Source organism: Mastomys coucha, unplaced genomic scaffold, assembly GCF_008632895.1.
Source record: "Mastomys coucha isolate ucsf_1 unplaced genomic scaffold, UCSF_Mcou_1 pScaffold18, whole genome shotgun sequence".
NCBI lineage: Eukaryota > Metazoa > Chordata > Mammalia > Rodentia > Muridae > Mastomys > Mastomys coucha.
In genome coordinates, this window is record NW_022196900.1 from 108,864,462 (window position 1) to 108,885,581 (window position 21,120).

At 46.3% G+C, this 21,120-nt stretch overlaps 1 protein-coding gene across 1 annotated transcript in view; it reads right to left on the reverse strand.

The window, feature by feature from the left end:
- Positions 1-5,110: 5,110 nt before the first annotated feature.
- Slc25a33 (solute carrier family 25 member 33) overlaps positions 5,111-21,120 on the reverse strand; it is a 35,881-nt gene continuing 19,871 nt past the window's right edge. Inside the window, exons 2-7 of the mRNA XM_031379521.1 lie at positions 20,068-20,247; positions 13,663-13,740; positions 11,699-11,799; positions 10,247-10,313; positions 7,015-7,295; positions 5,111-5,575 (exon numbers count right to left, since the gene is read on the reverse strand). Coding sequence (XP_031235381.1) covers positions 5,376-5,575; positions 7,015-7,295; positions 10,247-10,313; positions 11,699-11,799; positions 13,663-13,740; positions 20,068-20,247 — 907 coding nt within the window. The 3' untranslated portion in view covers positions 5,111-5,375. The remainder of the gene's footprint in view (positions 5,576-7,014; positions 7,296-10,246; positions 10,314-11,698; positions 11,800-13,662; positions 13,741-20,067; positions 20,248-21,120) is intronic.

Genomic DNA, 21,120 nt, shown 5'->3' on the forward strand with positions numbered 1-21,120 from the left:
GCTCTGAGTGTGCCTAGAGTGCACTGGCTCACACAACATGTGGCCATGCTTAAACATCCTTTGCTTTCTGTATCCGGTGCCTTGAGTTCCAGGAAAGGTCTCCAGTCGGTAGAGACCTGTTGTCTGAGTGCTTCCTGAACATCACTCACATCATCTTAGGCACTGCATGATTGTTGGTATCTCTAAGTCTTAGGAAAAGGGAAGGAAAGCTGATTTCAGATCCAGATTTCAGGCTCAGAACTCCTCCAAGCCCTGTGTGTTAGGGTTTTGGTGTCCAGCTGGTGAAGCTCCTGGAACGTGACACAGATAGAAACTTTAAAACTAAACAACACAAAACCACCAAAACAGAAAACCCCACCTTTTATGATGCCTGGTGCCTACAGAAGCCAGAAGTTGTTATTGGGACCACTGGAACTAAAGGTTGGTGGTTCTGAGTCATCTTGTAGGGTTCAGAACTTGAACCATACCCTCCAGAAGGAAAGCCAGTGTTCTTTTGTTTGTTTGGTTGGTTGGTTTTTCGAGACAGGGTTTCTCTCTGTAGCCCAGGCTGTCCTGGTATGCGTACACATATAGATGTGCATATAAGACTACTGAGAGGGAATGGACTGAGCCGCCTTGCTGCTCTTGGACCAGCTTTGATTCATGTGAGTAACAGGCAAAACACTCATACACATAAAATCATAGATCTAAAATAATTATAAAGTGAATCTGTAGGGTTAGGCGTGGTAAGACATGCTTTCAATACCAGCACCCAGGAGGCCAGAGGCAGGTGGATCTCAAAATGTGAGCCAGCCTGGTCTACAGAGTGAATTAGAAGTCAGGACAACTAGATCCTGTTTCAAAAAATTTTTTTCTCCATGGACTGAACTTGGGAAGAAAGGAATGATAGTCTTTCTTTCCCCACAGCTCCAGAGATCTTTCTCCTTCGCATCCAGCAGCCTCCTTCCCTTCCTTTCCAACCTGCTCCCTTTCCATTCTGGGGGTTGAAGTTTCTGCCCTTCCCTTTCTTTCTTTTTTTTTCTTTCTTTCTTTTTCCTTTCTTTCTTTCTTCCTTCCTTCCTTCCTTCCTTTCTCTCTCTCTCTCCTTCCTTCCTTTCTTCCTTCCTTCCTCTCTCTCTCTCTCTCCTTCCTTTCTTTTTTGGTATTTTCGAGACAGGGTTTCTCTGTGTAGCCCTGGCTGTCCTGGAACTCACTCTGTAGACCAGGCTGGCCTCGAACTCAGAAATCCACCTGCCTCTGCCCGGCAACCGCCCAGCTCTTTCTTTCTTTTTTAAAAGATTTATTTATTATATGTAAGTACACTGTAGCCATCTTCAGACACCACAGAAGAGGGCGTCAGATCTCATTATGGATGGTTGGTTGTGAACTACCATGTGGTTACTGGGAATTAAACTCAGGACCTTTGGAAAAGCAGTTCAGCTCTTAACCGCTGAACCATCTCTCCAGCCCCTGAGGTTTTTGTCTTTCAGTGCCTTGGTGAGCCTGGTGGTGCTGGCACCTGCCTTTAATCCTAGCACTTGGGAGGCAAAGGCAGGCAGATCTCTGAGTTCTAGGACAGCCAGGGCTACACAGGAAAAACCCTGTCTGGGAGACAGGGGGAGGAGAAATGAGGAAACATTAACTTAATGCCCTGGTATAGGGGAAACAGAAAATATACTTACACTAGCTCATATAAAAATGTATGGATTGGGAAGACACTTAGGTTGCTCCTACCCTGGTGGCATGGGAAGGGTGAGTGGGTGGCAGGCGCTATGTTGAACAAATATGTGATGGAGATGTGGGGAAGATAGAAAAATGGAGTGGTGCATAGGCTGTGGAGAGAGTCCAAACTGGAAGCGTGATGGTGATGACCAGTGGTGACAGCATGTCATTGCCCCGTAAGGTTGGTGTGATGCTGTGCAGCAGCCTGGAATTTATGCCACAATAAATTGCTAAGCAATGACAGAGGCTAAAGAGTAGGCCCTTCTCGAAGGACCACAGTGGTGTGTGATGCCACTGGAGGCCATGTTGGTGTCTGTGGTCCTTGCTGCTGCCCTAGGCTGCAGTGAAGCTGGAGACCCATGTGGATACAGGCAGTCCATGCAGCTGACACCTTGGCGATGTCCTCCACCTTTGCTTCAGGGCTTGGGGGCATGCAGATGTGGGTGGCATGTGCAGCCACCTAAGGCCATGTTTGGGCCCCAAGTGGGTTGCTGGTCCTGATTCGGCCAGGGGCTGTGTTGATGTCTGTAGATCATCCAGCCAGCCACGGTAGCACCAGTGGTGGCATAGGTGCCAGGAGCTGGTCCTACCTCTCTTCAGCTGTGCAAGGCTCTCCCGAGTTGAAGGCTTCTAGCCTGGATGCAGGAGGAGAAAGACTTACCCCTGCTTCAGGAGCTGGCAACTGACAATCTGACCATGCTCCAGGTGAGTGTATGAATGACACGAAATGGACTTTTTTCTTTTTTCCTTCTTTTTTTTCTTTTGGTCAGGGAGGTCATGGGGAGGGGAACAGACACGGGAAGAGCTGGTCAGTGCAGGTGGGAAGCCCAAGATGTTCGCAGATGGAACCAACAGTGATGTGCCATCTATGTTGATGCTTCACTGGTAAAAGAGGGTGGTAATGTAGTTGAATTAGTATTTGCCTAGCACGAATAAGGCCCTGGGTTCCATATCAGTGTGCATAATGACCGAGAGTAGAAGTAATTATAAATAAACATTCAAATAAAAACAGAACAAAAGAATAAAAACCCACAGAGAAACCCTGTTTTGAAACCCCCCCCCAAAAAAAACCCAAAAAAACAAAACAAAACCCCAAAATAAAACCATATGTATTTATCCAAAACCGCAAATGAAAAGAAGTCTAGCCAAGTGTGGCCACACACACCTGTACCCCTAGCAGCTGATTTGGAAGGCAAAATCAAGAGGACCAGACCAGTGTCATCCTCAGCTCCATGAGGACTTGAGGCCAGGCTAGACTACATCTTGTCTCAAGGGAACTTATTCTTGCAGAGGACCAGGGTTTGATTCCTAGGAGACCCCACACCCTCTCCTAATCTCCAGGGCACACCAGGCACTCACATATGTCTTAGTACAAAGACATACCGTTGAGCGAACCACTAAAACACATAAAGTAAAAAGCAGAAAAACCAAAAGAAATGAAGGAACATAATTTTTTAAACATTATGATAGATAAAATTATTCAGGCTTTACTAAGAGTATTAAAGACAGGAATCTGGGGCTGGAGAGATGGCTCAGAGGTTAAGAGGACTGACTGCTCTTCCAGAGGTCCTGAGTTCAATTCCCAGCAACCACATGGTGGCTCACAACCATCTGTAATGGTATTTGATGCTCGTTTCTGGTGCGTCTGAGGACAGATACAGTGTACTCACATACATGAAATAACCGTGCCATTGTCAAGCAGCTGTACAAGCGTCTGGAATGGAGATCAGTCTCTTGCTATGCACTTCAGGAACATGGAAAGAAAGTCACTTGCTTTGACTTCTAGACACTTGGTGAGAGAAAGGGGAGCTGGAGAACACACCCACTGGCCTCCCACACGGTAAAGGCACCAACCCAGATGTCAGAGGCCTTGAAAAACTCCTCCTCTCAACCTCTCCGGAGCATCTGCTGCTGAATCTGAACTATGATGCCTCAGCTGTCAGTCTTCTGATGTTCACTCTGAGACATCACCTCCGTGTAGAATTCATGTTCAAGTTCCACAGTGAAAGTGAAGGAGAGGGCTGGAGAGATGGCTCAACAGTTAAGAGTACTGACTGATCTTCCAAAGGATCTAAGTTCAAATCCCAGCAACTACATGGTGGCTCATCAGTCATCTGTACAGCTACAGTGCATTCATGTACATAAAATAAATGAAATAAGTCTTTAGAAAGTGAAGGAGAGGTGAGTATTGATGTTTTCCTGCCCACCTTCTCCAAACACAGGATCTTACATGCAGTCCAGCAGGCTGGCCCTGGGCTTCTAGTTATACCGCTGCCTTAGCCTTATGTGGTTTTTTTTATCCTGGTTACATTCTTTTAGAAACAGGGAGCAGATAAGGAGGTAGCTTGCTGGTAAGAGTGCTTGTCCAGCATATACAAAGCCAGACTGAGTGCGGTGGCACGTCTTAGTGATTCCAACAATCACTAAGTGAGGATCAGGAGGAGCAGTTCAGGGTTGGCTGGGCGCTTGTCCAGCATGCACAAAGCCAGACTGAGTGCGGTGGCACGTCTTAGTGATTCCAACAGTCACATAGTGAGGATCAGGAGGAGCAGTTCAGGGATGGCTGGGCATGGTAGTACACACCTTTAATCCCAGAACCTGGAGGCCAGAGGCAGGCCTGAGGTCAAGGTCAGTTTGTTCCATAGAATATGTTCCAGGGCAGCCAAAACTACACAGAGAAAAAAGCAAACACAAAAAACAAACTATCAAACAAAACCCCGAACAAAAAACTCTTTAAAAAGAAGGCATCTAGACCCTAGCAGCCCCCTCAGAATACAGGTCTGCAGGAGGCTGGCAACGGCCCCTTTGTCTCGTGACATCCGTCAGCAGCAGAGCAGGGTCTGCTCAACATGCTCAGTGTATGAGGCAGGCCAACACACTTGAGAGTGTGCCAGGGCTCAAACAGGCTTCACATCTGGAAATACTACCAGGAGTCAAGCAACCGATAAGCAATTCTTTACTGTCTTGGGTTCAGATGTGGCAAAGAGGATAAATGCAGGAAAATATTTGTATTGTAGCTAAAAGCAGTACTGATTGTCAAGCTGGGTCAGGCCTAGTGGTGCACATCTGCATTTTCAGCCCTTGGGAGGCTGAGACAGGAGAATTAAAATTGGAGATCAGCCTGGGGTGGTTAAGGAAGTTACACCCCCCACCCTCCATTTCAGTGTCTGGAAACTTAGATTACGGATAAACCGACACGGGGAAATGAATGGAGACGTACGGAGGGAAAAATTGTGGAACATCTGTTCACAGTTGTCACCAAGTGTGACCGCTCGTGTCCACCACTCAGTCCCCACAGTTGCTTAGAAAACAAGTCATGCTTCTCACTTCTCTTCTCCACATTCAGTCAGAACCCCTGGCAGGCTTATGGTACAGTAAGCACAAAAGAGAACACAGACCCAGCACAGACTTAAATTAAATAGCATGATTTAATTTACTTGCTCCTTAATCCTCAATCCTCTTAAGTTAAAAAAGAAAGTTATAATTAACTATTAACGTTAATGAATTTAAACCTTCCAGAAACATGAATCCAAAAGGAAATGTCCAACAGGTGACACGAGCCAGGCTTTCTATGGCCTTCACTGTCTCAGTTTTGAAAACTAAACATCAATGGAAAGGAAATCTCTAGGGTTTTCAGTTTTATTCTTCTAGAGCACAGCTGTGTGGCCCCGTCACTAAGCGCGCTCTCCCAGCAGGTACACGATGGACTCGTAGGTGGCGAGAACGATGGCGGTATTGGGGATCTGCCTGATGAGCTGAGCAAAAAGGCCTCGGTAGAAGGCAAGGTAGCCTTCCTCCCGGAGCACCAGGCGCGCCGTCTGCACGAATGACTTGTACTTGCTGCCTTCCTCCCGGAGCCGTGTCCTGATGACCTCTGTGGGAGAGACAGCGGGAAGACGTCAGGGCTCCCATGTCTACTAGGCGTCTTGGTTCTAACCTGACAGTGCAGTCCTATGTGAGAGGGGCAATGGAAAGTTAAGTTCTAACAGGCACAACGGCACATGCCTTTAATCCCAGGCAGGCAGATCTCTGAGTTTAAAGCCAGCCTGGTCTACAAACCAGGACAGCCAGAGCTACACAGTGAGACCTGCCTTGAAAAAGGAAAAAGAAAAGGGAAGTTCTTCTTAGACTGTGTTCTATTCCCAAGATCCCCTCGGATCTCCCTACTCTGTCTAGCTGAAAAGCCACCTGGGCTCCCTCCCAGCACAGTGGCCCGGTGCTGGTCAGCCCTGCTTGTTGAGCAGGCCTCAGACCCCGGGAGGCACTGCTGGTCTCCCCATCTTCCTGCCTTTATGTCTTGGTGGTGCTCCATCACACAATGGGGCCTAACCCTTGTTCCTGAGACAAGATGCATCTGTCACTGCTCTGCAGGAAGATTTTGAAAACACAACCTGTTTTGATGTCATAATGAACTGGTTTTGATTGTTTTGTTTTTGTGAGACAGGGTTTCTCTGTGTAGCCCTGGCTGTCCTGGAACTCACTCTATAGACCAGGCTGGCCTTGAATTCAGAAATCAGCCTGCCTCTGCCTCCCAAGTGCTGGGATTAAAGGCGTGTGCTACCACTGCCCGGCATAATGAACTGTTTTTAAAGTAGGTTAGTGGGACAGTAGTCATAAGGGTGCAGCTCAGCAGCAGAGCATGTGTTTAGCATTCACAAGGCCCTGTGTTCAATCCTTAGCATCCCAACAGGAAACGTGTTCCTGGCTTGGGAGGCAGAGGCAGGTGGATCTCTGTGACCTATATAGTGAGTTCCAGGACAGCTAGAAAAGGCTGCCTCAGCAACAACAAACCAACCCCACAAAACAACAAGAACACTCAAAGAAGCCAAGAGGCCCAAATAGATTTATCTAGTACCCACTCAGAGAAGCAACTTAGCAAGTCTTCATTTGGCTCCCGCATAACTTTCTGAGCCAGGGAATACTAAGGAAAGTCTAACTTGGGCTTCCTTGAAAACAAAGGTTCAGTGACCCACATTCTGGCCCAGCCAACTTTTGCCACACTGAGATGGAGCTAAGTAAGGTAGAGTACGTCACCACTCACATGACTTGTGTCCCGGCAGTCAATGGTGTCACTCTGTCCTGCATCTCCAATTCGAAAGCCTAGAGTGTCACCTTGGCTAGATCAGACATGCTTAACCATGCTTAAGCATGCTTACACATGCTCCAAGCTGGAAATCTCTGGCCTCAATCACTCCTGTCACATGTATTTCTGGTAAGGGACACCCAATCTATGTTTGTATTTCAGTCTACACAGTGACAAATGACAAAGCCAACAACGGTTTTGCTGTTCCAGGAGAAAAGAGCAAAACCTACCGTGTGGGTAAGCAATGCAGGAGGCACATCCCTTAGAAACAGCAGCAGCTGCCATGAGTCCAAAGAAGCCAGAGGAACTTTTCTCAGCTCCGTCTGTGGAGGAGACTATCGGAGCTTCTTTCAAACACTTCTTTAAACTCTCATAAATAGCAAAGCAGATGATTGTCTCTGAGATCCCAGCATAGGAGGCCGTCAGCCCTCTATAGAAGCCACGGATGCCTTCTGTCTGGTACACATGCCGAGCACACTGGAGTGTATTCATCTGCTTGCAGCCTCTCACCCTGCCAGAGGGGATCAACAACAGTCATTGAGAGACATAAAAGGGAGCAGCTATGACACAGAAATGACACAGGTGAAGAAACCTGACCTTCCTGTTCTGAGCCAACTGACCTCTGGCCCACTGTGAAGCCAGTTCAATTAACTGAGAAACCTGAGGGGTCACATAACAGATGGCATCTGAATCTCGTCACTGAACCAGGCTTACAGCCTCTGACCCAATTCTAGAAAATGCTAATGGAAGATGACATTTGTCAGAGAAAACATTTGGAGTCATCCATATATCTAAAAGCAGGACTAGCTAAGTAAAGTGTGGTGTGTACACATGAGGACAGTTGTGACGGCAGGAAGATACAAGGAAGCTAAGTGGAAAGTAGACAAAATTATATACATGGTAAAACACCCTGACACAAGAGAGAATGCTGAGAGGGAGGTTGGTGCCGTCTTCTTTTTGGTTTACTGGGGATTAGACTCAGGGCTTTGTGCACAGTGTGCACAGTAGGCAAGTGCTTACCACTGAGCTATCTGCCGGGCCAATGGCTCCCTCTTACTACTGCTCTCTGGAGTGTGATTTGTGTGCATGCTAAGGCCTGAACCCAGGGCATTAAAAACAACAAATAAAACATCTATGCACACACATATATTTATATATACATATGCATTTCTTCTTAGTTTTGTCATATGGAATTTTTAATCTAGGTATATATTTCCTGACACTTTACTTATTCACTTACTTTTAAGTATCCATTGTGTATTTATTTTGTGTGTGTGTGTGAAGCAAGCTTTAGTTCTCCTGGAACTACACTACATACAGGCTAGTGTGGTGTTGGGAACCGAGTAGTGAGCACTCTGCTGACACAGCTCTCCAGCCCATGACACTGTATTTGTAGTATTTGTATTCTATTATTTCTAAGGTTAGTCAGAACCCGTCTTAATCCTAAAAAAAAAAAAAAAAAAAAAAAAAAAAAAAAAAAAGAGTGTAAACAGGCGGCTCATGCCTGTAACCCCAGATGGAGTAACCTGTCTCAAAAAAAAGGGGGGGGGGAGGAGAAGAGAGATTTAAGTTAAACCAAGCCACTAAACTTCTGTACTTGAATTAGCAGTTTCCTTGCTCAAACCTTTTTGTGTGCCCCCCAACCACCACAGCTAGCTCCTTTCGAGAGTATGGGAGCTGCCGCAGTCTCAGAAGGACTCCATCCAGCCTGGACTGACTCTCCAGAGCCCTGGACCCTGCACACCCCTTGTCCCACCAGACTATGGTCCTATTGCTGGTTGGTTGTACTGCTATAAGGTAGAAGGCATGACCAATTTCCCTGGCAACCACTGGAACAATATACACTCACCGATGCTCACAGAGCTCACTTCCATAAAGGTCTAAAACGTCCTGAGCACTAGAAAGGGCCTCAGTCAACAGATGCATGGATCCGCTGCTAACCAAAGGTGGTATCAGGACACTGTGAACACTTGGCTCTGAGGTGATACCAGAGGCTGCCCGGAGACAAGGCTGCCCGGAAGCTTGCAGCCACAAGCTTAGTTAGGAGGGGCGAGGGACTGGACACTCAGGAGCATGGACATGTAGGCCACACATAGCATTTGGAAACCACAAGGCCTGTCTCAATGCTTGGCCCTGACCCTTGTCATAGGAGTCCAGCAAGCACTTCATAAGGTAGAGTGGACTATGGTGGTTGGAAGACCTCATCAGGGCATGCATAGGTGGGCACAAGGGGATAATGACCCTGGCAGGTTCCTCCTTCATCCTGCAGGTACATCTCAGGCTTTCCCCTCTCCCTCTGAGGAAGCTGGAGAGAAGATGAGCCTGCTAGTATTTCCAGGGTTCAAATTTCTGGGCTACACACCACAAAGGCTCTTAGAACACAAGCAGTTCCTTGAACTTAGTCTGGGAAAGCCCAAATTTCTTCTAGAAATCAGCATTCCTTCTAAAAGTATGAGTGTGGGTGACAACCCACAGAAATAGTAGCTGTGGTTTTCCACAGACAGAAACATCTTCCTGCCACATTCATCATAAAGTTAAAAGGCATTGTTTAGTACACTTGGTTCTTTGAAAATTCACAGGTGTTGCTGGCCTGCTGAGAAATCTGATTTATATATAAAAGCATTATTAGTGTATCACAAGTTTTTAAAATGCTGATGAATTCATTTCAATTGGTCTCTATTTCCTTAAAACCTGGCTCTAGCCAGGGGTACTAGGCCTAGGCCTGGGGAGACTTGAGACAGCAAGACAGCAAATTTGAAGAGCCTAAACTACAACAAAAAACAAAGTTTGCCGGGCGGTGGTGGCTCACGCCTTTAATCCTAGCACTTGGGAGGCAGAGGCAGGCGGATTTCTGAGTTCGAGGCCAGCCTGGTCTACAGAGTGAGTTCCAGGACAGTCATGGCTACACAGAGAAACCCTGTCTTGAAAAAAAACAAACAAACCCAAAAACAAAGCAACAACAACAAAAAAAGAAAACAAAAAAACAAGACAAAAGCAAAACAAAAAGAGCAAAACAAAAAAACCCCCCAAAAAACAAAGTTCAAACACTTTGTAGGTTCCACCAGAATACTCAAGGAACACAACTAAGAACTCCAGGTTAGGTTCAGGACAGACACCAGGGACATGTGGGGGCTACGTCCAAAGTGCCCTGGCTGGTGACCTGGCTAGACAGCCAAGCCTGTGCAGAGTTTACAGCATCCCTCCTGACGCGGGGCTCCACAAGGAACCCAGAGAGGAAGACCCAGGAAGGCAGCTGGGACCATGGAGAGGCCCTTCTGTCCATCTTCCCTTGCTCTCTGGGGCTCCCTCCCCTACAATGCTGTGAGGATAGATCTCAAAAAGACATTTCTACATATACTTAGAGAGAAATCCAGGGGGGATAGCTAAGGGCCCCTACTTTCTGTCCACAGCACAGCAGAAAGACTCCAGGTACGGAAGGAACTGGAGGAACTGTTGACTTACTTGCGTTCTAGCTGCATCCTCGTTTTAACCATCCAAATAGGATTCATTAAGGTATTTGTGACAAAAGCTGGAGGGAGAAAACAGTCATCACTGATAGATACAGCCAGCGTTTGCTAAGGCAGAGGCCTGCACAGCTGGGCCAGAAGCAGCAGGTTGGTTGCTCTCTAAGGCCCCACAGTGCAGAGCTGCTGCCACCAAGCACGCCCCTCTGGCCTCTAGGTGGTGCTGCTGCCACCAAGCACGCCCCTCTGGCCTCTAGGTGGTGCTGCTGCCACCAAGCACGTCCCTCTGGCCTCTAGGTGCAGCTGCTGCCATCACCTTGGTTCATTCCAACCCTAGGGCAAAAGCTATCTAAAATTCAGTTTAGAAGGTTCAGATCCAGAAATAATTTGTTTTTAAATTTGCTGATCTCTACTTATAGTGAACACTGGATAAGGATATTAAATCTTCAGTTACCTGAATTCAAACCTGGAAATTTAAGGACACAAACAATAAAAAGACCACTGCCCACAGGAATCATTATTTTGGTAAGCTTTTCTGCAGCATTTTAACATTCTGGATCAGCCCTAAACATAGATGCTCTCCTCTAACAGCTCGTGTCCTCTACAGATTAAGCAGATTAATTAAGTCATTGGAGGGCACTGATTGAAAAGCTCCTTCAAGGTGTGCTTGCTTTCCAAAGCTGATTAACAGGGTCTGGATCACAGCGAATTCAACATGGATCAACCTGATCTGGAATGGTCCACTGTCCTAAGGCAATCACTGTTCTTCTGTGAAGGAATTTCCTTAATATTGCTTTTCCTCTGACTAAAGATCATAACCTGGGTTAGTAATTTTATTGAGAGTAACAAAGGAAGTCAGTGTGGACATATTTCTGCTGTTAGCAGAAGGAAGAAATTCTGAGATGCAAATCTAAATTCTCTAAAAATTCTGTTAGATTTAAATGGCCAGAAGCCTCTGTGTAGAAGGGCAGAGGCTTCTCCTAGCAATTTAGGAGCCAGTGCTTTCTCACAAACACTCCCTGGGGCAAGCGCTGCCCAGAGCTCTGCAGCCTCACATACCACACAGCCCACAAATCCTGATTCTTGCTGTGCGAGTCAGCTGTTGAGGGCAGATGCACCCCAGATGCTTTGGGGAATCAGAAAGAAAGCAGCTCCTACTCCACATTACAACTCAACAGGGAAATCAGGAAGATGAAGACATTTGACCAGAGCAGGGAGCGTGTGGGTGCCTGGAGGGAGAATAAGCAGCTAGAGTGGTCAGAGAAAAATAAAATCTGTTTATAAACTGCCAATAGTCATGTTCTATGAACTCCAATAAAAAGCTTTTAGAAATGGTTTTAGGGTCAAAAGAGGCAGGGAGTTAACATCTAATTCCTGGAAAGAAAAAAAAGAAAGCAAAACAAACAACACATGCTGGAACAGGCCCCGCCCACTCACTAGGAGAACATACCTGCAGAGCCAGCTGAGAAGATGTGCACAGTATTGCTATTAGGCACGAAGATGCCGTTGAACTGTTCTTTGGCTTTGGAGTAACATGCAAAGTACACAGCCCTGTGAGGACAAATAACACCATGAGAGAGCACTACTGCACTTTAAGGTCGCTCTGCAACATCTGTCACAAATAGGAGACCAGAGGAGAGAGTGACAGTCTGAGCCACCAAGGAACAAGAGGCTGGACTCACACCCAGGCCTACCACTGCACCTGATGTTCATGTCTTCTAGAAATTAAGTAGTGTCAGCCATGGCCAGGAAAACAGAGGAAATGAGATTTTTGGTAACGCATATAAAAGTTCTTTCACACTCTGTCTGTTTGTTTGTTTTTTGAGACAGTTTCTCTATGTTGCTCTGGCTATCATAGAACTCACTTGGTAGACCAGACTAGGCTCAAACTCATAGATCCACCTGCCTCTGCCTCCAGAGTGCTGGGATGAAGGTGTAGGCCACCACCGACTGGCTCCTTTCATATTCTTTATTCTGGATGAATGCTAATCATCTGGGTGGGAATGTATGCTGTCACTTTAAAGTCACACTGTCTAAGGCGATCTGCTTTTGTCTTGTGTTCAACTCCTGTAGAGTGCGTCTGAATGCCTGCAGTGGGGGGAAGTGTTTCATCTCTGCACGCAGGAGCATTGCTTCTCTTCCACTCTGCTCAACAGCAGGTCAATCACAGAATCTACTTCAACTAAGGATCCTGACGACTGCTGAGCAGGATCCCAGGAGGCCCCTGGTTTGGACTAAGTTCTGACACCATATTCCAACAGAAAAGACAGAAAGGGAGTTGGGGCGGGGGTGGTAATCATTTGTGCTGAAGTTTCCATTCCTGTTACCAAGTCATTTGACCTTCCAAGAAATCAGGATTAGAGAAAAGGAACAAATCTCCTACAGGGGCAAGTTCTAATCACCCTAAACAGGTTCCCTCTTTGTGAACCCTTAGAAGAAAGATAGAAACTGGATGAGAACAGCTCTTTGTTGCTCTACTGTTCTTTCTGTTCTTCTCTTTGAGTAACTCTGAGATATATGACCTTTCGATGAAACCTCTTTATCCTTGTTATGTTTTTTTATAGCCCTGTTCTGTCTAAACAAACAAACATACCAATCTTATTTTACAGAATAAAGCACTGGAATTTGGCCAGATTCCAAAATAGAAAAGGCAACTAAAATCTTTAAAGTCCACTGTTAGAGGCCTATGGCAACACTGCCACTTGTCCCTTTTACATACACGGTTCCTGTCTATTAGCACTGCCCATAACTTCATACAGAGACACTAGCTACGAATGGATACTGAGCACTTGGAAAGTGGCCAGGATTCTCACCCAAAAGGTGAATGGAGACAACAGCTTAGCATGCTGGGATACCGCAATTCTATGAAGCCTTTAAAAAGAATTTAAAAAACCAAGGACAAGGGGCTGGAGAGATGGCCCAATGGTTGAGAGCACCGTTTCCTCTTCCAGAGGACCTGAGTTCAATTCCCAGCAACCACAAGGTGGCTCACAACCATCTGTACTGGGATTCAATGCCTTCTTCTGACATGTCTGAAGACAGGTTCAGTGTACATACATACATTAAATAAGTAAATCTTAAAAAATAAAATAAATCCAAGGATATAATGCTATAGAAAGTAAAGCCTAGGAGTCTTTGTTATTCTTTCAGACTAATGTTCCTATGAGTCACCTGGATATCCTGCTAAGAAAGCAGATGACGTGGATCTGCGTGCGCTATAACCCTGGGCATTTCTACACCTAGGGACTGATCACACAGCACACTCAAGGTAAGAAACTCTCCCTTAGAGAGATTGGAACCCTCGTTTGCCACTGCTTCTCCATGTCAGACACGGTTAGGCAATTTTACTAGAGGGGAAAGCAAACAGTCACTCTACTGCATAACTGGGAGCACGCTAGGCAGTCACACGCTTACCTTGATGGTGCAACTCCAACCAAATTTGGGCCCAAGCCTCTAAAGAGTGACTTTGGCCCCTCCTTTTCCAGGATCGATCTGAGTAAGGAAGAGACATAGCTTTAGAATCTTTTTGAATTCGATAGCTGCAGATGTGGTTGGCTAGGTGAGTCTTTAGAGAATGTGAAGCCCTAGTGGATCCTCAGAAGAAATGGGGTGCAGTGGCATAGACCTGTATTCACAGCCCTCGGGAAGTTCAGAGTCATCCTTGGCTACCAAGAGTCTGAGGCCAGCTGGGCTACATGAGACTGTCTCAAAACAAACCAAGACCTCTGAGCAAGGCCTATCTGGGCAGTAAGAGGTCATCAATCTTCAGTGTCACCTTGAAGGAAGGAAATGTCTAGGAGCCCCTTGACTCTTACTTCCCTCTGTAGACCATAACACAAGTAGGTCGCATAGAATCAGACAGGAATGCTACACAGAATAATCCAAACAGACTGTCCTAGGAAATCTCTGGTCCTGTTTCTCAGTTACTCTTACTTCAGTCTGAAATCTAGCTTTCTCAGGAGGCTAAGACAGAAAGATCACATGTTCAAGGTCTGCCTAGACTACACAATGAGTTCACGGAAGCGAGCCCCTGGCTTAAGATATATACTCACACTTACCTGCGTGTGGGAGACTCCAGGTTCAGGTCTCAGTTCTGCAGCCTCGACCCCGCTATATTATTATGATTTTATTATTTCTGGAAAAAGCCTCACTATGTAGTCCAGGCTGGTTTCTAACTTGCCATGCTCCTGCTTCAGCCTTCTAAACACTAGGATTACGTATGTGTAATACCTCAGATCGAAATTTCTCCCCCCGCCCCCCCGCCTTTTCTGAGATTGGCCTCACACTCACAGAGCCCTGCCTGTCTCTGCCTCCTGTGTGCCCACTGGGATTAAAGGCGTGTGCCACCACTGCCTACCAAAAATTTATTTTTTAAAAACTTACTTTTGGGGCTGGCGGGATGGCTCAGCAGGTAAGAGCACTGACTGCTCTTCCAAAGGTCCTGAGTTCAGATCCCAGCAACCACATGGTGGCTCACAACCATCTGTGATGAGATCTGACGCCCTCTTCTGGTGTGTCTGAAGACAGCTACAGTGTATTACGTGGGACTGAGCAGGGTGGGAGCGAGCGGGGCTGGAGTAACCAGAGGTCCTGAGTTTAATTCCCAGCAGCCACATGTTGGCTCACGGCCATCTGTATAGCTACAGTGTACTCATACACATAAAATAAATAAATCTTAAAAAAAAAAACTTACTTTTAAGTGAGTATGTATGTGCATATTCAAAAAGATTGTTGAATCTTATTTTCTTTTTTCTTTTTTTGTTTTGTCGAGACAGGGTTTCTCTGTGTAGCCCTGGCTGTCCTGGAACTCACTTTGTAGACCAGGCTGGCCTTGAACTCAGAAATCTGCCTGCCTCTGCCTCCCAAGTACTGGGATTAAAGGTGTGCACCATTACTGCTGGCTCGAATCTCATTTTCAAAAGGTTAAGAAGAGTTTATGAATGAATACAGGGTCAAAATGACAAAGCAAGACAGTAACATTAAAAGCTGGCATGTCTATAAAAAGGCACAAGCAAGACACCTGTGTCACTCTGGTAACTTCCACTACTGGAAATTATTTCAAAACAAAAAGCTTTCTTTAACAACAGCAGCAGCAGCAGTCAGGTGGTAGTGCACACCTTTAATCCCAGTTCTTGGAAGGATAGGCAGGTGGGTCTCTGAGTTCCAGGACAGCCAGGGCTACACAGAGAAACCCTGTCTTGAAAACTAAAACCAACCAACCAAACAACCAACCAACCAACCAAACAAACAAAACCAAAGCACCAGCACCAACACCTCTTTCTACAGGCCATAAGAGCTGAGACTGAAATTACTGCATGCAAAGTTTACAGAAGTCAAGGGTTAGAGCAAACAGTTCTTAGGCCTCCATGAACACAGAGCTTCAAAATGAAACTCGTGGGAGTCTCACTGGAGTCACAAGGCTAAAAATAAGCCTCCTGGCTCCTATCAGGCACAACTTAATGTTTTCAATTAAAACACTTTATTTTTATTATCTTCCTCAAAGAGAGGACTGTTTCCAAAAGGCCAAACTCCTTGAACAAAACAAGTCTCCGGCAGCACCTTGGCGTGACCTACTCCCGATGGCAAAGCAGGTGCTAGAGACTCCAACGCTGCTCTACCTGACTGACAGCGTAGGCTTCGCGGTGGTCTCCAGCACTGAGCCTGTGCAGCCGAGGAGCTATTTAAGAAGGTTAAGGGAACCTCTGGCTTTAGGAAGCTAGAGCTTCATCCATAATGCAGCAAGGCGCTGTGTCCTCAAGTGACTTGTGCCTTTTAAGAGCTGAAGAAAGACAGTCTCCATAGTTACGCATTGAACAGTGGCAGCAAGTCAAACCTGTTATATAAGCTGAACTTCTGCCCTAACTGGGTGTTTATAAACTCTTCTGGAACAATCAAGTTCCCACTATACAAAGCACACAGTTTTGAAAGACCAATGTAGGATCCAGGCTCACCCTCCCACAGGCATGTCACCTTTTATGTTGGGAAAGTATATAAAGAGTCATCAGGGTCTTGATGGAGAGTCCGTTACTCTCTTCCCAGGTTAGACCTGATGGAGAGTCCATTACTCCCTTCCCAGGTTAGACCTGGATGCACAAGAGAGACAAGTGCCCTATCCAAGTATCTACCAGAACGAGGCAGTTTTTAAGAATATGGACATTAATGTTCAGACTGAAAAAGGAAGCTGGAGAGAAGACTCAGGGTTACCATCACCTGCTGCTCTTGCTGGTTCCCGGCAGCTGTCAGGCAGCACACCTTACAAGAGTCTGCAATCTCCAGCTTCAGGAGACTTGACACCTTTTTCTGGCCACCTACGTGAGTGTGTAGTATAGACATACATGCAGGCATGCATTTAAATTTTTAAAAATTATTAAAACTTTTTTTGGTTTTTCAAGACAGGGTTTCTCTGTGTAGTCCTGGCTGTCCTGGAGCTCACTCTGTAGACAAGACTGGCCTCGAACTCAGAAATCTGCCTGCCTCTGCCTCCCAAGTGCTGGGATTAAAGGCATGTGCCACTACTGCCAGGCTATTGAAACTTTTAAAAGACCTTAAAATATAAAATAATAAGGCACCTCAGTAATTAAAATCTTCACTTAAATTTTTTTTTTCAAAAAAGGAGACACCTGACAAAACAGAACGGAACCCAGGTGCACAGGAAAGGTCTGGGGCTGTCTTTGCTCGTCTTTTACAAAGAGCCCTCCTGCTGCGTAGAGTGCCACCCCTGGGCTTGGCTCAGGTGACTGAGTGCAAAGCAGCTACCTTCGCTGACCTCACTCCCAGGGCAGGACACTGTTCACTACTTTGGGATCTTATCCACAAGAACATCCACACAGCCTAAGGACATGCTTTCTTCAGATGGGAATTAGGACTCACCATACAAAGAAATTCTGCTGCAAACCTTACCCGAAGAGCATAGATAGGAAAGTGCTGAGGGAGGCAACACAAATGTGTCTACACTGAGGGAGGCCAGTAAGCCATTCCCGTGACCTTTACCAGGCACACGCAGCATTCTAAGGAGCTTGAGGACACTTTATTAATAAAAACAAAACATCTCCCACCTTCCAGGGTGGGGTGAGAATGAGGAGACAAAGAACATGTAATAAGTAACGTGTGCTGTGGAGGATGGAGGTAGGAGCTGTGGATAGAGGGGGCAGGCAGGATGAGTGGGTGGTGGGTGAGCTCAGGTTAAATAACCAGATGACTGCAGAATACACTTGCAAAGGGGTCAAAGCCAGAGATAATGTGCTTTTATAATTTATTCTTGAGACAGGGTCCCACTGTGTAGCCCTAGCTGTCCTGGAACTCTCTATGTAGACCAGGCTGGCCTCGAACTCACAGACTCACCTCCACCTGCCTCTACCTTTTGAGTGCTTGAGTGCTGTGCCCATTCCTGTGCCTTTAAAGGAACAAGGAGGCTGGAGGGGAATAGTAGAGTCACAGAACTGCTGAGTGAAGAGCCAGCAGGACCAGGGACGGCTGCTGCTTGGAGGGAAGTAAGCAGAGGCCTGGCTGCTCTGCTGAGCAGAGCAAGGAGTATGGATGGCTACATCTCAGGCCAGGGCAGCTAGGGTGCTAGCACAGCAGCACAGGCATGACAACGTAGGCTTCATCAGGACAGCACCAGCCTCTTCCATACTCTGAAAGCAGAGTTGGCAGGATTTACTGTGGGGGAGAGAAGTCTCCAGAGTGGCTCAGGGCCCAGCAGGGCAGGAACTCTGGTCTGCGCCCATTTTGTTAGGCATGAGTTGAAAACATTCACACTATCTATATAGGCAGCAGGAGGTAGGTTTGAGAAATCCCATCCCTAAATGAGACCACTGGGGGACAGCTGTCACTGGGGGAGCCCTGGGATCCTGCTGCAGCAGGAGGAGGTGAGGTGGTATGACAGCAGCCACAGCTAAGAAAGCACAAGCAGCAGCTAGTGAAAGGGCTGAGGTCCAGCTCTTAGCACCTCTGGGCTAGCACCAGCTACATCTCCACATAGACCTGAAGGAGGCCGCAGCTAGCCATGAGCTGAGTTGCTCTGGTTTTGGTTCACCTTACTCTTAGCTGCTCCAAACTGTCCTAGAAATAAGTGAGTGTGCACTAAATACGACTCTGGCATCTACAATTGTTAACTTGCATGTCTTCCTCTCTAAGATGGGAGTAACTGAGGTCCAGACACTAATCTTTAAGGCTGTGGCAAAAAATCAATAGAATCTTTTCAAAACCTGAAAGCCACTGACAGCAGTCCACGCTGCAGGAGCATCCTAAAAACATACACAACAGGCTAAAGAAATATAGCTTGAGTGAGTGAGACAACTGCACACACACGTTTTTAATTGGGCAGCAGCACCATTAACCTAAGAACCTGACTTAATTCCATGGTTAACATTTTGCATGACTGTAGTGGAAATGGATATTCATGTGGAAATGGTAGTCTGTGACATCACAGCCACTGACTGTATCAACCAACCGCTGCTATAGGTCTGTGGTGAAGCCTTGGCTTTTGTTCGGCTTTTGTGCGGTGTGGAAGTGGTTCCTGAATTTTCAACAAAATGCCCTTTTCCTTTGGTTTCCACTGTGATGAGTAACTTGTGTAAGTGAAGCTATTGGAGATATGAGAAACTAGAGATGGAGAATACACATTCCATAACACTTGCAGAAGAGAAACATTCACATTTACCTTACCAGCAGGTAGCTATGGCTTTTGGGTAATGGTTTCTCACACAGAGTAAATGTTAACTCGTCATATGAAGCAGTTCTTCTGAGTGCTAGTGAAGTGGCCTGCTTACCACTTCCATCTCATGGTGACTAACAGGAAGCATTCTCTCAGTCATCAAGGACCACAGATCCTATTTATCCTCACTGAGCTCCATGCTGCCTCATACACCCCGGCCTGCGGCCTTCCTGTGCTCCATGCTGCCTCACACACCCCGGCCTGCAGCCTTCCTGTGCTCCATGCTGCCTCACACACCCCGGCCTGCGGCCTTCCTGTGCTCCATCACTAACCACCTGCTTTTGAGAATTCATTCGCTTAGTGTTAAAACTGAAAACTTGATCCTCCTCAGCAAGCAATTTCTTTTAAAAAATCTGACCAGGGGAGCTAGAGAGATGGCTCAGTGGTTAAGAGCATCGACTGCTCTTCCGAAGGCCTGAGTTCAAATCCCAGCAACCACATGGTGGCTCACAACCATCTGTAATGAGATCTGAGACCTTTTCTGAAGAGTCTGAAGACAGCTACAGTGTAATTACATATAATAAATAAATAAATCTTTTGTTTGTTTGTTTGTTTGTTTTTCCAGACAGGGTTTCTCTGTATAGCCCTGGCTGTCCTAGAATTCACTCTGTAGACCTCGAACTCAGAAATCCACCTGCCTCTGCCTCCTAAGTGCTGGGATTAAAGGCCACCACCATCTGGCTAATAAATAAATCTTAAAAAAAAAAAAAAAAAAATCTGACCAGGGCTGGAGAGATGGCTCAGCGGTTAAGAACACTGGCAGTTCTTTCACAGGACCTTGGTTTAATTCCCAGCATCTACATGGCAGCTCACAACTGTTTGTAACTCCTATTCCAGGGGATTCAGCACCTTCACACAGACACAAGTACAGGCAAAACACCTTTGTACATTTTTTTAACCAATGTACATTTTTAAAAAGATTAATTAATTAAAACAAAAAACAAACAAGTAAAAAACCCATCTGACCAGCACAGTGGTACAGTAAGGACGACTGTCACCTGACAACCTGATCCCCGGAGCCCTGCCCTCCACCCCTGTGCTATGGCTGTATAAAGTAGACAGGCGAGTGACAGGCGAGGCCTACATGACTGGGCAGCACTTACTTCAGAACCTGTAAGAGTCCAGGCGTCACAGATGTTGGTCTCACCATTCCAGCTCCACTAATGGTCCCCAGATGAACCTGAGGATAATACACCGTCCGAAGAGCTAGTCTCGAAGACTGCAGTCGCGTCTTAATGACTTCTAGTGGACATGTGAAAATAGCACCAACTGTGCCCCCGCACCTGCAGGATCAGAAGGCAGCACACATCTGTCAGCAAATGTGATGGACATCTAGTCTTTTCCTCTAAAACAGAGTACCTGTGTTCATTTCATAGAACTTCAAGGACTTATTAGTTGAGGCTCCAGAACTAAAGAGAGCCACTTTACAGTGACCCGTCAGCTCAGATGCCACATGGCTACTTGCCAAAAGTTTGGTGTCATCCTTCTGTAGCTCCATATAGTACTGCAACCAATTCTCACTGCTGGCCTCATCCAGTCTCGCCATGAGACTTGCCATGAACAATCTAGAAAGCACATGGAAGCTTCAGTTCTGCCCTCGTAACACGCTGAACTTCTTTTAAACACATTCACACTAGACAGGCTCACACTAGGCAGGTGCTCTGGGCGATACTCACAGACCTTTTCATTTTACTTCAGGACAAGGGCTCACTAAATTCTCCAGCTTGCAATTCTCCTGCCTCAGTGTCCTGAGCAGCTAGTCACAGGTGTATACCACTACACTGAGCTTAAATGCCTCTCTTCAAGACAGCACACTTGTTTATCCTAAACTACCTCTTTCTACCTTCTCTTCCAGGACACTATCTACAAACCATGCTGGATGGGCTAGTTACAGAAATAATGCCATGTGCCATCTAAAGTCACCACTCATACAACAGGGACTTTCCTCCCTGGAAAACATGGCCCTACAGCAGAGCAAGTCCAAGCCGGGTCCCGGGGTCTCACTCATCTTTGCATCTGTGGCATCAGGACCAAACAAGTTCACAAATAGTAAAGGATTATTCAGTTGAGAATTCACAGAGACAGTCTCCTTTCTTTCTTTCTTTTTTTTTTTTTAAAAACTTTTATTGCATTATGATGAGAAAAGTTACATGATT